Source organism: Carcharodon carcharias, chromosome 31 (assembly GCF_017639515.1).
Source record: "Carcharodon carcharias isolate sCarCar2 chromosome 31, sCarCar2.pri, whole genome shotgun sequence".
NCBI classification, from domain to species: Eukaryota; Metazoa; Chordata; class Chondrichthyes; order Lamniformes; family Lamnidae; genus Carcharodon; species Carcharodon carcharias.
This window is the reverse complement of record NC_054497.1, coordinates 48,744-62,796: the sequence shown is the minus strand read 5'-3', so window position 1 is coordinate 62,796 and position 14,053 is coordinate 48,744. Positions and strand designations below refer to the sequence as shown.

At 40.9% G+C, this 14,053-nt stretch overlaps 1 protein-coding gene across 4 annotated transcripts in view; it reads right to left on the bottom strand.

Moving 5' to 3' along the window:
- LOC121271620 (SUMO-conjugating enzyme UBC9) overlaps positions 1-14,053 on the bottom strand; it is a 47,014-nt gene that overhangs the window by 20,012 nt on the left and 12,949 nt on the right. For all 4 annotated transcript variants that reach the window (XM_041177665.1, XM_041177662.1, XM_041177663.1 and 1 more), the window contains 2 exons: positions 9,573-9,658; positions 3,222-3,305 (listed from right to left, as the gene is read on the bottom strand). In XM_041177665.1, coding sequence (XP_041033599.1) covers positions 3,222-3,305; positions 9,573-9,638 — 150 coding nt within the window. In that variant the 5' untranslated portion in view covers positions 9,639-9,658. The remainder of the gene's footprint in view (positions 1-3,221; positions 3,306-9,572; positions 9,659-14,053) is intronic.

Genomic DNA, 14,053 nt, shown 5'->3' with positions numbered 1-14,053 from the left:
GAAGGCATGAAAGCAGAGCTAGCTAAAATGTGAACTGGAAAATTAGGTTAAGTGATAGGTCAACAGGAGATGCAGTGGCAGACATTAAAAGGGATATTTCAGAATACACGGAATAGATACATTCCAATGAGAAAGAAAAATTCCAAGGGGAAGGCCCACCATCTGTGGATAACTAAGAAAAGCTAAAGATTGTATCAAACTTAAAGAAAAAGCATATAATTGTGCAAGGATGGGTGGCAGGTCAGAATGCTGGACAGAATATAAGAACGGCAAAGATTAATAAGGAGGGAAAAATTAGAGTACGAGACAAAGCTAGCTAGAAATATAAAACAGACAGTATGATTTTCCCCAGATATTTAAGAAAGAGATAACAAAGTGAGGGTTGGTTCCATAGAAAGTTAATAACGGAAACTATGGAGACAGTTTTCACTATAAAAGGGTACCAGGAACATAACAGAAATAGTTGTAAATCAGGAAATTGAAGGGAGGGGAGAAATCAGGAAAATTACAATCACCAGAGAAGTAGTACTGAGCAAATTGTTGGAGCTGCTACTTCATCCTTAAAAGAAGTGGCTAGCAAGATAGTTGATGCATTGATTTTAACTTTCCTGTTCAGTTCATTTGCAATATCCTTACTTTCCAAATTCCCTAAATTCAGGGAAGGTTCCATTAAATTGGAAAATAGCAAAGGTAACTCCTGCTTTCAAGAAAGGAGGGAGACAGAAAGCTACAGGACAGTTAGCCTAACATCTGTCATAGGGTAATTGCTCGAATCTATTGGTAAGGAAGTTATAGCAGGGCTTTTAGAAAATCTTAATGCAATCAGGCATAGTCAACATGGTTTTGAGAGAGGGAAATCATGTTTGACTACTTTAAAGAACTCCAATAAATTGATGTGCTATGGATAAAAGGGAACTGGTACCTTGATTTCCAGAAGGCATTTAATAAGGTGCCACATCAAAGGTTATTGTGGAAAATAAAAAGCTCATGATGTTGGGGGTAACATATTGGCATCAATAGAAGATTGGCTAGCTAACAGGAAATAGTAGGCATAAATGGGTCATTTTCTGGTTGGCAAGATGTAATGAGTGATAAGCCACAGGGGTCAGTGCTGGGATTTCAACGATTTACATTTATACAAATGACTTGAATGAAGGGACTGAAAGTAGGGTTGCTAAATTTGCTGATGACACAAAGATAAGTAGGAAAGAAAGATGTGAAGAGGACATAAGGAGGCAAAAAGGGATATAGATAGGATAAGAGAGTGGGCAAAGATCTGGCAACTGGAATATAACGTGGGAAAATTTCCATTTTGGCAGCTTATCTAAATGGTGAGAGATTGTAGAGCTCTTGAGATGCAGAGGGATTTGGGTGGCCTAGTGCATGCATCACAAAAGGATAGTATGCAGTTCCAGCAAGTAATTAGCAAAGCTAATAGAATGTCATCATTTATTGCAAGGGGAATTTAACACAAAAGTGCAGTGATTCAGTTCTTCAGTTATACAGGGCATTGGTGAGACCACATCTGGTGTACTGCATACAGTATTGGTCACCTTATTTAAGGAGGGATGTAAATGCATTAGAAGTTCAGAGAAAGTTTACGAGGCTAAGATCTGGAATGAAAGGGCTGTCTTACAGGGAAAGGTTGAGCAGGCTAGGATTGTATCCAATGCAGTTTAGAGGAGTAAGAGGCAACTTGATTTAAAAGATCCTGAGGGGTCTTGACAGGGTGCATGTGGAAAGGATGTTTCCTCTTGTGGGAAAATCCAGAACTAGGGTTCACACTTTAAAGATAAGATATCCCCCATTTAAGACAGAGATGGGGAGAAATTTCTCTCTCCAGGAGTGGCGAGTCTTTGGAACTCTCTTCCTCAAAGGACAATGGAAGCAGAGTCTTTGAATATTTTTAAGACAGAACTAGATAGTTTCTTGATAAGAAAAAGGTTGAAAGGTTATTGGAGGTTATCAGGAGGGTGAAGTTGAGGTTACAATCAGATCAGCCATGATCTTATTGAATATCAGAACAGGCTTGAGGGGCCGAGTGGCCTACTCCTGCTCCTAATTCATATGTTTGTATTTTACCAACATTACAGACAGAATTTTCAGGACTGAAACTTCTGAGTTAATCTGTTAAAGTGCAACAAATGTCAGCTACAAGAAAAATCCCAACTTAATGCAAAAGACTCAGATTTAATAAGACAGAATTAAGGTAATTGGCAAAAGACCCAAAGGCAAGATGAGAATTTTGTCAAAAAAATGCAGCCAACTTAATGGTGTGGAATGCAATGCCCAAAAGGTTGGTGGAAACAGATTCAATAGTAAATTTCAAAATGATTTGGATAAATACTTGAGGGGAAATTTGGAGGGCTTTGGAGAAAGAGTAAGAGAGTGGCCCAATTGGATAGCTTTTTCAAAGAGATGAAACGTGCACAACTGGCCAAATGCCCACTTTCTATGCTGCATTATTCTATGATTCTACAAATGCAATCCTAATGTTTTTAAAACAAATGAGTCCTTCCTTGGCTTAATGTTTAAAGTAATAAAATTTCCCTTTCTACTGAGTGCAATGATAAAGGAAGTTAAGTTGAGTTTAGTTATCTGATAAACAGACTCTGAACTGTATCAATTTAACAACTACCACAAAAGACTGGAGTTTAATGTAGCACCTTATCACATCTTTCAGAAGGGTCACAAAGTGTTTCATACAAAGGGACAAGTTACTTTGATATGTGATGTCTCATGTAGACAAAAACAGCAGCCCTTTCTGCACACAGGATCCCACAGAACAGCACTGAGATGAGCAACCAGTTTTTTCTGTGTGAGTGAGCAATGCTGGTCAGGACGTCAAAAACTCCCTGTTCTGCCTGAAGGGTACCACGGGATTTTTAGTATTGATCTGAACCGCCAGCAAGGACATAACTGGAGGAGGATACCTCCTCTGTCATTCACCAGAGATGGTTCAATGTTTCTTCACCCTAACTTCTCCAAGACAACACTGCAAGACTGAAGGAGCACTAACATTTTAAATACATATGGTAGGATAATCTACAATTTTGTTTGAGTTTGTAAATGAGATGTAAAAGAGTGGCACAGATTTTTTAAACAAATCTTTTTAAAGTTCTTTCTTTTCCCCCACAAGCACCTCCCTGTTCCCAAGCAACTAACCTTCCTGTCACAGGGTCTCATAAATCAGTTGACATGTGGGTACACATTATACTTACTGCCTTTTTACCAGGAATAGCACATTCCCAGTTCATTAAGTTTAGAGTACCATCTGGATTCTTTGTGGGTACTGCAACAAAGCCCTGTCAGTAAAACAGAACATGAGAGTTAGAACTGATAGATTATACTTAGCATAAGCCATACCTTCATGTGGCCATCCAGAGAGGAGTATAACTTTGACAGGGCAGCACTGCAAAGCAAGATTATAGGGTGCGAAATATATTGGATTTCACATTAAAGAGAACTGATTTACTGCTTATGTTTAATCATGCCACACACACAGGAGAATATTCATTAATTACAAGAAACTAGTCTTGAAGATTCCATTCGCTGGCTGCTCCTATTTATGAAAAGGCATACAAGACTAAGCTTTAAGCTACAAGTAAAGGCAGAAAATCTGGGGGGGGGGGGGGGGGGGGGGGGGGAGGAGGAGAGATAGAGAGAAAGAAAGCATGTTTAGTGCCCAGTCAGGCATTTTTATTTTCAAGTATATATACTTCCTATTGCCAAGGTACAAGCAGAACCACCAAAACAAGAAAACTTGTTGACAACACATAGCTCACTGGTCTGCAGGGCCAATCTCTCTTATTTCCTCCATCCCTCTGCCTAATAAGAATCGTCTTGTATTCTACTAGTTTGAGATGCATTGAAAAAAATGGAAGTTTAAAACCGAGTTTATTCTCTGTGGCAGACTGTAGATGAGTACTAACTACTGGTAGTCTCTTTCTAAAGGAAAGCCAGAAATTAAAATAACTAATTTGAATTTAATTTTAAATTTAAAATAACTCTCAATCTGATCAAAATCAGACGATATGTTTTACTGGGAGGCATACCAGGAAAATCAACATTGGATTTGCATCAAAATGTTCTGGGCACAAGACAAGCATTAATTCATCCAATCCATTCTTCTAAACATCCCATCAGATTCTTTAATGTGATTTGAGAACCAAGTCTTATGTTCCATAACCAAACTATTCCAATAGTCTCCTGGCTGGTCTCCTGTCTTCCACCCTCTATAAACTTCAGCTCATCTAAAATTCTGCTTCAGATGTCCCAACGCACACCAAGTCATCACTTCTGTGCTCGCTGACCTACACTGGCTCCCTGTCCAATAACATCTCAAATTTAAAATTTGTGTTCAAATCTCTACAGTGCATTGCTATCCCCCATTCCTGCAATCACCATCAACTGCAAGACGGAAGGAGCACTAACATTTTAAATACATATGGTAGGATAATCTACAACTTTGTTTGCGTTTGTAAATGAGATGTAAAGGAGTGACACAGATTTTTAAACAAATGTTTTTAAAGTTTTCTTTTCCCCCTCGTATCACAAGCACCTCCCTGTTCCCAAGCAACTAACCTTCCTATCGCAGGGTCTCATAAATCAGTTGACCATCACCAACCACAACAGAGAACCTGAGAGTTCTTCCAATTCCAACCTCTTGAGCATCCCTAGTTTTCATGGCTCCACCACTGGCACTTGCCGAGACATTAAGCTCTGAAATTCCTTCCTTAAAACTCGTCGCCTCTCTCTTCTCTAAGATGCACCTTAAATCTTCCTCCTCACCAAGCTCATTTGTCCTAATAACTCATGTGGCTCTGTGTCAATATTTTACTAAGACTCCTCTGGAGCACCTTGGGACATTCTACTACATTAAAAACATCATCCTCTTATTTTCTTTCAACACCAATTATATCCTGTTCCTCAAACCTGCATAAGGATTTTTCTGGATGGAAATTCTGATACTCTCAAGTCATTCCTCTTCACAAGACAAACTTCCATAGTAGACAAATATTCCCCAAATCATCCTTCAGTCCAGGACCCATCGCTGTAATAATGCAGCGCCAAGCTGCTTCTACTGCTGACCCTATATAATGCAATGTTCACTTTCTGCCTATTTGGCTAATCCCATCAGCTACCCACACAAGATGGCAGAAGTCGACATTGAATAATTTCAATTTATTTCAATCTGCTAATCAATTAATACTGTAGATTCTGATCTTAAACAAAATAAATTTGCAATATTCTTCCTGCCTGGACCAACTTGGGTACTACCCAATTCCAGCCCCAAATGTAGATTTAGTTTATTCAATTTTTATTTTCTGATCGACAGGGAAACGTTCAGTGCAGTTTAAAGAAATGTATTTTAACAGAACACTTAAAATTCCTACCCCTCTGTGCAACAATGCCAATGTTTACATGTCAAGGCAACTAAGAAAAGTCAGAGTGGCATATTAGATCAATAGGCTGCTAGTGAGATGCCTACATAATAATGAATGCACTTCAAAATATATTCCATTAGTTGCAAAGCTCTTCAGAATGTCCTGACCACATGAAAGATGCTATTACATAAGTTGTCCTTTTGTACAAGGCGTTTAAACTCCTTGTGTGTAGGAGTCCACAGCACAAGATATGCCTCACCTTGTGCCTCATTATACCAATTAGGGGAGGCGATGGCATAGTGGTATTGTCACTTGACTAGTAATCCAGAGACCCAAAATAATGCTTTGGGGACCCAGGTTCGAATCCTGCCATGGCATGTGGTGTAATTTGAAATCAATAAAAATCGAGAATTAAAAGTCTAATCATATGAACCAACTGTTGGAAAACCCCATCTGGTTCACTTTAGGAAAATCTACCAACCTTACCTGGTCAACATGTGACTGCACCCACAACAATGTGGTTGACTCTTAACTGCCCTCTGAAATGGTCTAGCAAGCCACTCAATTGTATCAAACTGCTACAAAACTGGATGGACCAATCGGCATTAACTAGGCACCGGAAAACTCAGCTCTGTCAACCCTGCAAAGTCCTCCTTACTAACATCTGGGGGTTATCGCCAAAATTGGAAGAGCAACAAGCAACAGCCTGACAGTTATCCTCACAGAGTCATGCCTTTCAGATATGTGCCAGACTGCACCATCACTGCAGAGGTGGCGGCACAGTGGTATACAGTCAGCAGAGAGTTGTCCTGGGAGTCCTCAGCATCAACTCCTGACCCCATGAATTCTCATGGCATCAGGTCAAACATGAGTAAGGAAACCTCCTGCTGATTACCATGTACCGCCCTCCCTCAGCTGATGATTCAGTGCTCCTCCATGTTGAACACCACTTGCAGGAAGCACTGAGGGTGGCAAGGGCACAGAATGTACGCTGAGTGGGGGCCTTCAATGTCAGTACCACTACTGACCAAGCTGGCAGAGTCCTAAAGAACATAGCTGCTAGACTGGGTCTGCAGCAGTGAGGGAACCAACAAGAGGGAAAAACATAGTTAAGCTCATCCTCACCAACCTGCCTGCCGCAGAAGCATCTGCCCATGACAGTATCAGCAGGAATAACAGCTTCACAATCATTGTGAGACAAAGTCTCGTCTTCACTTTAAGGATACCCTCCATGTTGTGTGGCACTACCACCGTGCTAAATGGGATAGATTTCGAAGAGATCTCGCAACTCAAAACTGGGCATCCATGAGCGCTGTGGGCCATCAGCAGCAGAATTGAACTCGAACACAATCTGTAATCTCATGGCCTGGCATATCCCTCACTCTACCATTACCATCAAGCCAGGGGATCAACCTTGGCTCAATGAAGAGTGCAGGAGGGCATGCCAGGAGCAGCACCAGGCATACCAAAAAATGAGGTGTCAACCTGCTGAAGCTATAAAACAGGACTACTTGTGTGCCAACCAGTATAAGCAGCAGGTGATAGACAGAGCTAAGCAACTCCATAACCAACAGATCAGTTCTAAGCTCTGCATCCCTGCCACATCCAGTCATGAATGGTGGTAGACAATTAAACAACTCACTGGAAGAGGAAATCCACAAATATCCCCATCCTCAATGATGGGGCAGACCAGCACATCAGTGCAAAAGACAAGGCTAAAGCATTTGCTACAATTTTCAGCCAGAAGTGCCAATTGGATGATCCGTCTCAGCCCCATCCAGAGGTCCCCAGCATCACAGATGCCAGTCTTCAGCCAATTCGATTCACTCCACATGATATCAAGAAATGGCTGAAAGTACTGGATACTGCAAAGGCTATGGGTCCTGACAATATTCTGGCAATAGTACTGAAGACTTGTGCTCCAGAACTTGCCGCACCCTAGCCAAGCTGTTCCAGTACAGCTACAACACTGGCACCTACCTGGCAATGTGGAAAATTGCCCAGGTATGTCCTGTACACAAAAAGCAGGACAAAACCAACCCAGCCAATTACTTCCCCATCAGTCTATTCTCCATCAGTAATGGACTTCAACAGTGCTATCAAGAGGCACTTACTTAGCAATAACCAACTCACTGCATCCAGTTTGGGTGCTGCCAGGGCCACTCAGGTCCTGACCTCATTACAGCCTTGGTTCAAACATGAACAAAAGAGCTGAACTCCCAAGGTAAGGTGAGAGTGACTGCCCTTGACATCAAGGGCATATTTGACCAAGCGTGGCATTAAGGAACTCTAGGAAAACTGGAGTCAATGGGATTCAAGGGCAAAACTCTCCACTGGTTGGAGTCATACCAAGCACAAAGGAAGATGTTTGTGGTTTTTGGAGGTCAATCATCTCAGCACCAGGACATCACTGCAGGAGTTCCTCAGGGTAGTGTGCTCAGTCCAACCACCTTCAGCTGCTTCATCAATGACCTCTCTTCTGTCATAAGGTCAGAACTGGGGATGCTCGCTGATGATTGCATAATGTTCAGCACCATTGGCAACTCCTCAGGTACTGAAGCATGTCCCAATGCAGCAAGACTTGGACAATATCCAGGCTTGGGCAGACAAGTGGCAAGTAACATTCATGCCACACAAGTGCCAAGCAATGATCATCTCCAACAAGAGAAAATCTAACCACCGCTCCTTGATGTTCAATGGCATTACCATTAGTGGATCTCCCACTATCAATAAATACCGAGGGTTACCATTGACCAGAAACGGAACTGGACTAGCCATATAAATACTGTGGCTACAAGAGTAGGTCAGAAGCTAGGAATCCTGTGACGAGTAACTCACCTCCTGACTCTCCAAGGCCTGCCCACTATCTACAAGGCAAAAGTCAGGAGTGTGATGGAATACTCCCCACTTCTCTGGATGAGTGCAACTCCCACAACACAAGAAGCTTGACACCATCCAGGACAAAGCAGCCCATTTGATTGGCACCACATCCACAAACATTCACTCCCTCCACCACCAACGCACAGTGGCAGCAGTATGTACCATCTACAAGATGCACTACAGGAATTCACCAAGGCTCCTTCTACTGCACCTTCCAAACTCACGACCATTACCGTCTACAAGGACAAAGGCAGCAGATAGATGTGAACACCACCACCTGGAGTTTCCCCTCCAAATCACTCACCAAACTGACTTGGAAATACATCACCATTCCTTCACTGTCGCTGGGTCAAAATACTGGAACTCCCTAACAGCACTGTGGATGCACCTATACACCACATGGACTGCAGCAGTTGAAGGCAGCAGCTCACCACCACCTTCTCAAGGGCAACTAGGGGTGGGCAATAAATGCTGGCCCAGGCAGCGAAGCCACATCCCGTGAATGAATCAGAGAAAATTAAATTCTACAAAAGGTCAACCGACAGAATACAAAATAATTTCAATTTAACTCAAAGCAGCTGAAGTGCTGAGATACTTAATTCTTACATAATGTAAGAATCCTTATCCCTAGATTATTCTGTAATTTTAGCTTGAAAGGGCAGCAGGGTAGCAATTATTTTGACCTTGTACTGGTATCACAGCAGTTTTTCCAATGCTAAAATCAAGCAAAGCAAACAATAATACCAATTAAAAAACCAAGAGCATTTTTTGGAATGAGAGACAAGAAAAGTACCAGTTCACACTGCCCCCTTGCCATACCAAATTTCCTCACTTACCCAACATAGTAAATTACTTGGGTTACTGATTCAACTGTGCTGCAATCATCAGGTAGACAAGCTTTTATGAAGCAATGGCCTCCTTCTGTGTTGTGCTCTGCTATTAGTTGTATGGTGGCCTTTGGAAATGAATTAATACAGAGAAAATATTGCAAGGATATGGGGAAAGATCAAGGATTGCTATTTAAAAGAGCTGGCACAGATTCGATGGGTAAAACAGCCTCCTCCTGCACTGTATACTATTCCATGATTCTAATTGTCAGATAGATTTGCATTCTCCACTACAACCTGTGCTGTGCAGTCACTCAGAATGATTCAAGCAAACACTGTTATAACTTGCACAATCAGAAGTCAAGTCTTGAGATCAAGGCTCACAATCCTCTAAAGGATTCCTTTTCTTAATCTAACTTTCCCTACCCTAAATATTCCTGAGAAAATAGCCAACATAGTTGCCAAAAAGCATACTTACAAAAGGATGATCCTTTCTCCAGGCTTTTCTTTCTTGCGCAAGTCGACTCAAAGCAATCCCGGACATGGTTTTACTTCAACAGTCCCCTGAAGAATAAATAAGCAATTAACCATAACTTTCATGACTCCATCTAGGAGCAGTCTCAGTATAAAAGGCTGATCATATAGGACTGGGAGGAGAAGAAATTTCTTCACTCAAAGGTTGTGAATCTTTAAAATTCTCTACACCAGTGGTAGATGTTCCATCATTGAATATATTTTAGACTGAGACAGACAGATTTTTGGCCTTCCAGGGAATCGGGGACATGTAAAGATGGGAAAGTGGAGTTGAGGCAGAAGATCAGCTATGATCGTATTGAATAATGGAGCAGACTTGACAGGCTGTGTCGTGTACTCCTGCTATTTCTTATATACTTTATTGCCAACAATTTTAGCCCTTTTCTGTGCTCTCACTGCGATTTCGGTAAAGTACATATGACAAGTAGTTGAATGTTTTAAATACCTATCCTGAAAGAGCACTTGGGAAAACCAAAACAGAAGTGCCTATTTTGTTCTCCCAAACTTGCACTGTGCCTTTGTGCAAGAGGACAGTAGGTACAGGTCAGTCACTGATACAAGTGTTGGAGCAACTGAAGCAATAAGTTAAAAGCAAAGAACAAAAGCACAAACTTAAAACGGCAACCTTTTCCATTGTATACACAAATCAACTTGTGTCCATTTTTCCAAAGAAAAAAATCCTAATAAAAGCCATGAATGGCAAAAATGAGATAGTGAATTATGAGCTGAAGCAGTACAAAGTTGAAAGATGAGAAAGGAGGTTACATAGAACTTCATATCCAAATCTGATACTTGGAGAAGCAGCTCCAAAAATCTTTCCAAAATATAATGGAGAAATATCCAGCAGCCTCATATCACAAGAGCATAATCAATGTCAACTCAATGTCATTCTCATATAGACTTGACATTTTCCACAGCAGAAACAAAGCTAAAGTTACTGCAGATTTCAAAAAGTGGACGAAACAAATAAACCAAGCCTTGAAATTTAAAATCATGATCCACCACTTGTTCTTTTTATGATAGTATGAAATAACTTTAAAGTTTGACTGGCCACTCTGGGTTACATTTCAACAACTTGTATTACTCTGCTAAAGATGCTTCAGAAGTGTTCCAAAGTACACACAGCAGCATTAAAATTTGGCTCTGTTCCACTTGCAGAAGTATTAGGTGAGGTGACCAAAGGCTTGATCAAAGAGATAGGTTTTAAGGAGTGTCTTAAAGGACACAAGAGAGGTAGAGGGGTAGACAGGTTTAGAGGGAACATTCAAGAGTTTAGGGCCCAGGAAGCTGAAGCCACAGCTGCCAATAGTAGAATGGAGTGAAAAATCAGATTGCCCAAGAGAGGGAGCACAAAAATTTCAGAGGGTTATAGGGAGGAGAGAGGCCATGGATGGATTTGAAAGCATGGATGAGAAGAATTTTAACAATCAAGGTATCGACGAACAAGGAACTAGGGCTAATCTGCTCCTCGGTCTCCAAAACTGAGCAAAGGGGTGTCCAAGTCTAAGGCATCTTTTCATAACTTCATAAGATAGGTTTCTAACATCAGAACCAGAGGGGAAGAGAAAGAGAAACAATATATTGGGATATGGTGATAGAAAACCAGCACTGCACCCACTCAGAATTTAGGACTATATTAAAATCCAGCTATATACAAAAGCTTCGGAGAGAAGAGTACTTCAATAAACAATGATCAGCAAAACTGGAACTTGAATTTTGCCTATTTGAATTAGGTATGGATTTAACAGCAGTTTCATTCTAAATAAGCCATTAACAAAGTCTGAGCTATCTTAACACAAATCAGAGATAAGAAATTCTACTTTAGCTAGAGTTTTGGTAGCACATATGGGCTGTAAGCTACAATTAATTCTCTCTTAACAGTTCTATAAAATGTTTCAGCCCCTTCTATGAAATCTACATAGAATTGTGCAAAGTTACTGCAATACATATGCAGTGTGCCTTACAAGTTAATTAACATTTGCAAACAAGCAGTTTTATCCCTGGCACAAGTTCTCAAAACCCCCACTTAAAGTACACAAGAAGAAATACAACAGGCAGAGCAGAGGTCTACCCAAACATAGACCAACAATCTACTCTGTAGAGGCAGATTTTTGTTTGGTCTCAAAAGAGCAGCCCTCAAAACATGGGACCAGGAGTAGAACAGTCAGCTCCTCAAACTGGTTCCACCATTCAATTAGATCATGGCTGATCTATATCGTAACTCCACCTACACCCACTACTTTATCAATTACGCAGTGCCACCAACCCTGAACAATAACTTTACTATTATGGGGCAAATGGCTTCAACAGAACCATTCACAAATCGAGATCTCACACTTCAATAAACACAGAATTTACAGTATAATCTGCACACTTGTGGAAGCTCTCAAAATTTACAATACAGGACAATGTCAGTGCCATCCAACTCTCAAAGGGGTAAACAATTCACTTCAGTATCTTTAGTGATATGCTTATGGATAGCCATGGTGTCTTGGAACTTGACAAAAATTCCCAGTCTTTCTCCTGAAATTGAAAAAAGGTTCCCCCAAGTCCTGGAGTCGCATTATTAGCAACTGAGGAGGATAGTTCTTAAGACTGCACCATCTAATGGGTAGGCTATACAGGATTAGGCCCGATGGTCTTTTCATATATAAATGTTTATCCTGAATACAGATCAAATACAGACGATTAACTGCTTAAGTACAAACTGCTTAACGACAAGCAATAATTCGTCACCTCTACTTTCGCATTACTTCCTACATACAGTGCAAACTCTCTTCAAAAAATGGTGAATAAGCTTACTGTTGCGGGATTGACGTTTAAACAGCTAGTCAAGCTACCTTTAGATCACAGGTAGCATCTCTTTTGAAGGCTGTATTTTAAAGCGACAGCATTAAAGTTCAAGAAACCAGATGATCTTTTGATCTCCACATTGAGAGTCTGTACAAGCATTAAAACACGAGGTGCAAATACTTTTGTATTCTTCTCCACCTCAAGCTGAATGTCCTTCCCTACATATAATCCAATGCAACAAATGCTACTCTTGCCCCCCTCTCCCCCCTCCATATCAAAACCTATATCCATAATTACTCAAGGCTCAACTTCTCCAATGCCCTCTTCCTAAAGGCCTCCCACCTTCACCCTCTATTAGCTATTCAGAACCGCAGAGCACATGTTGCTCCTGGACTCCCATCTCCCTACCCTGCTGAATTCCATTGGTTCCCAGGCCCTAGAAAACCAATTCTCAAATTTCCATAGTATAAACAGAAAATGCTGGAAATACTCAGCAGATCTGGCAGCATATGTGGATTGAGAAACAGAGTTGAATATTTCAGTTTGATGACAGTTCTGATGAAAGATCATTGACCTGAAGTGCTAACACCACTTCTGCGTCCACAGATTTAGCCAGCCAAGTATTTCCAGAAATTTTTGTTTTAAAATTTCAGATTCCAGCATCTGCAGTATTTTGATTTTGTCTAAAATTACCATGCATACAAGTTTCATGCACTCTGCCCCACTCTGTCCAGCCACACAATCTCACATGCAACCTCCTCCAGAAACCCACACACTCCACTCCTAGTTGTTTTTTTTGCCATGTATTTTCCACTCAAAAATCCCTTCCAATATTCCCCACCTTGCCACGTTCCTCCAGTAGGTGAATTGTTTTATAGCACCCATTTTTTTAAAGGAGTATGTTTCTATGATGGCTGCACTGATTTAAGGGGCAATTGGCAAGCAGCAGTCACAGCAGATCTATGTTTGAAATCTGAATGGCCTATGCTGACTAGGATCTATAATCACACACTGTTCACAATTCCATAGGCACTTTATGATTGGGCAGCAATACAATCTTATGGACAAAAACTTAACAGGATAAATTACCAGAACTCAATGTACAAACAATAAAACACTGCCCAGCATTGGAACTTAGCCAAGTTGTTATATTAAGTCTAACCCAAATGTAGTATCCAAACATATCTTATGGTTTTAATTTGAAAGGACATCTTCGTGTTCCTGCATCAAGCATTGCCAGGTGAGAAAATATTAAAATTAACATAAGCAGATATATTTCAAGGATAGACAAATGAAAGAAACTTAATCCACCGAAAGGGGCTACAGAAAATATAAAAACTACTGATTGCTCCGCAATTGTTTTGCGAGAGAGGGAGCTATTCTACTGCGATCGGGTAAACAATTTATAGTATTGTAAGTTGAAACAATGGGCAGATGACCATATACACAGGTATGTCAGTATCACACATCACCAACTTCCAGGAACTCTACAACTCTACTCTCAGAGTCACCAGGCTCCCATCTGCAGATACAGTGCAACAGAAGCTGACATCCAGCTGTGCAGTGAACTGTGGGGGAAAGCTACTTCACCCGTTCTGGCTCCCCTTTATCCCACGGCCACAGTAAAGCACA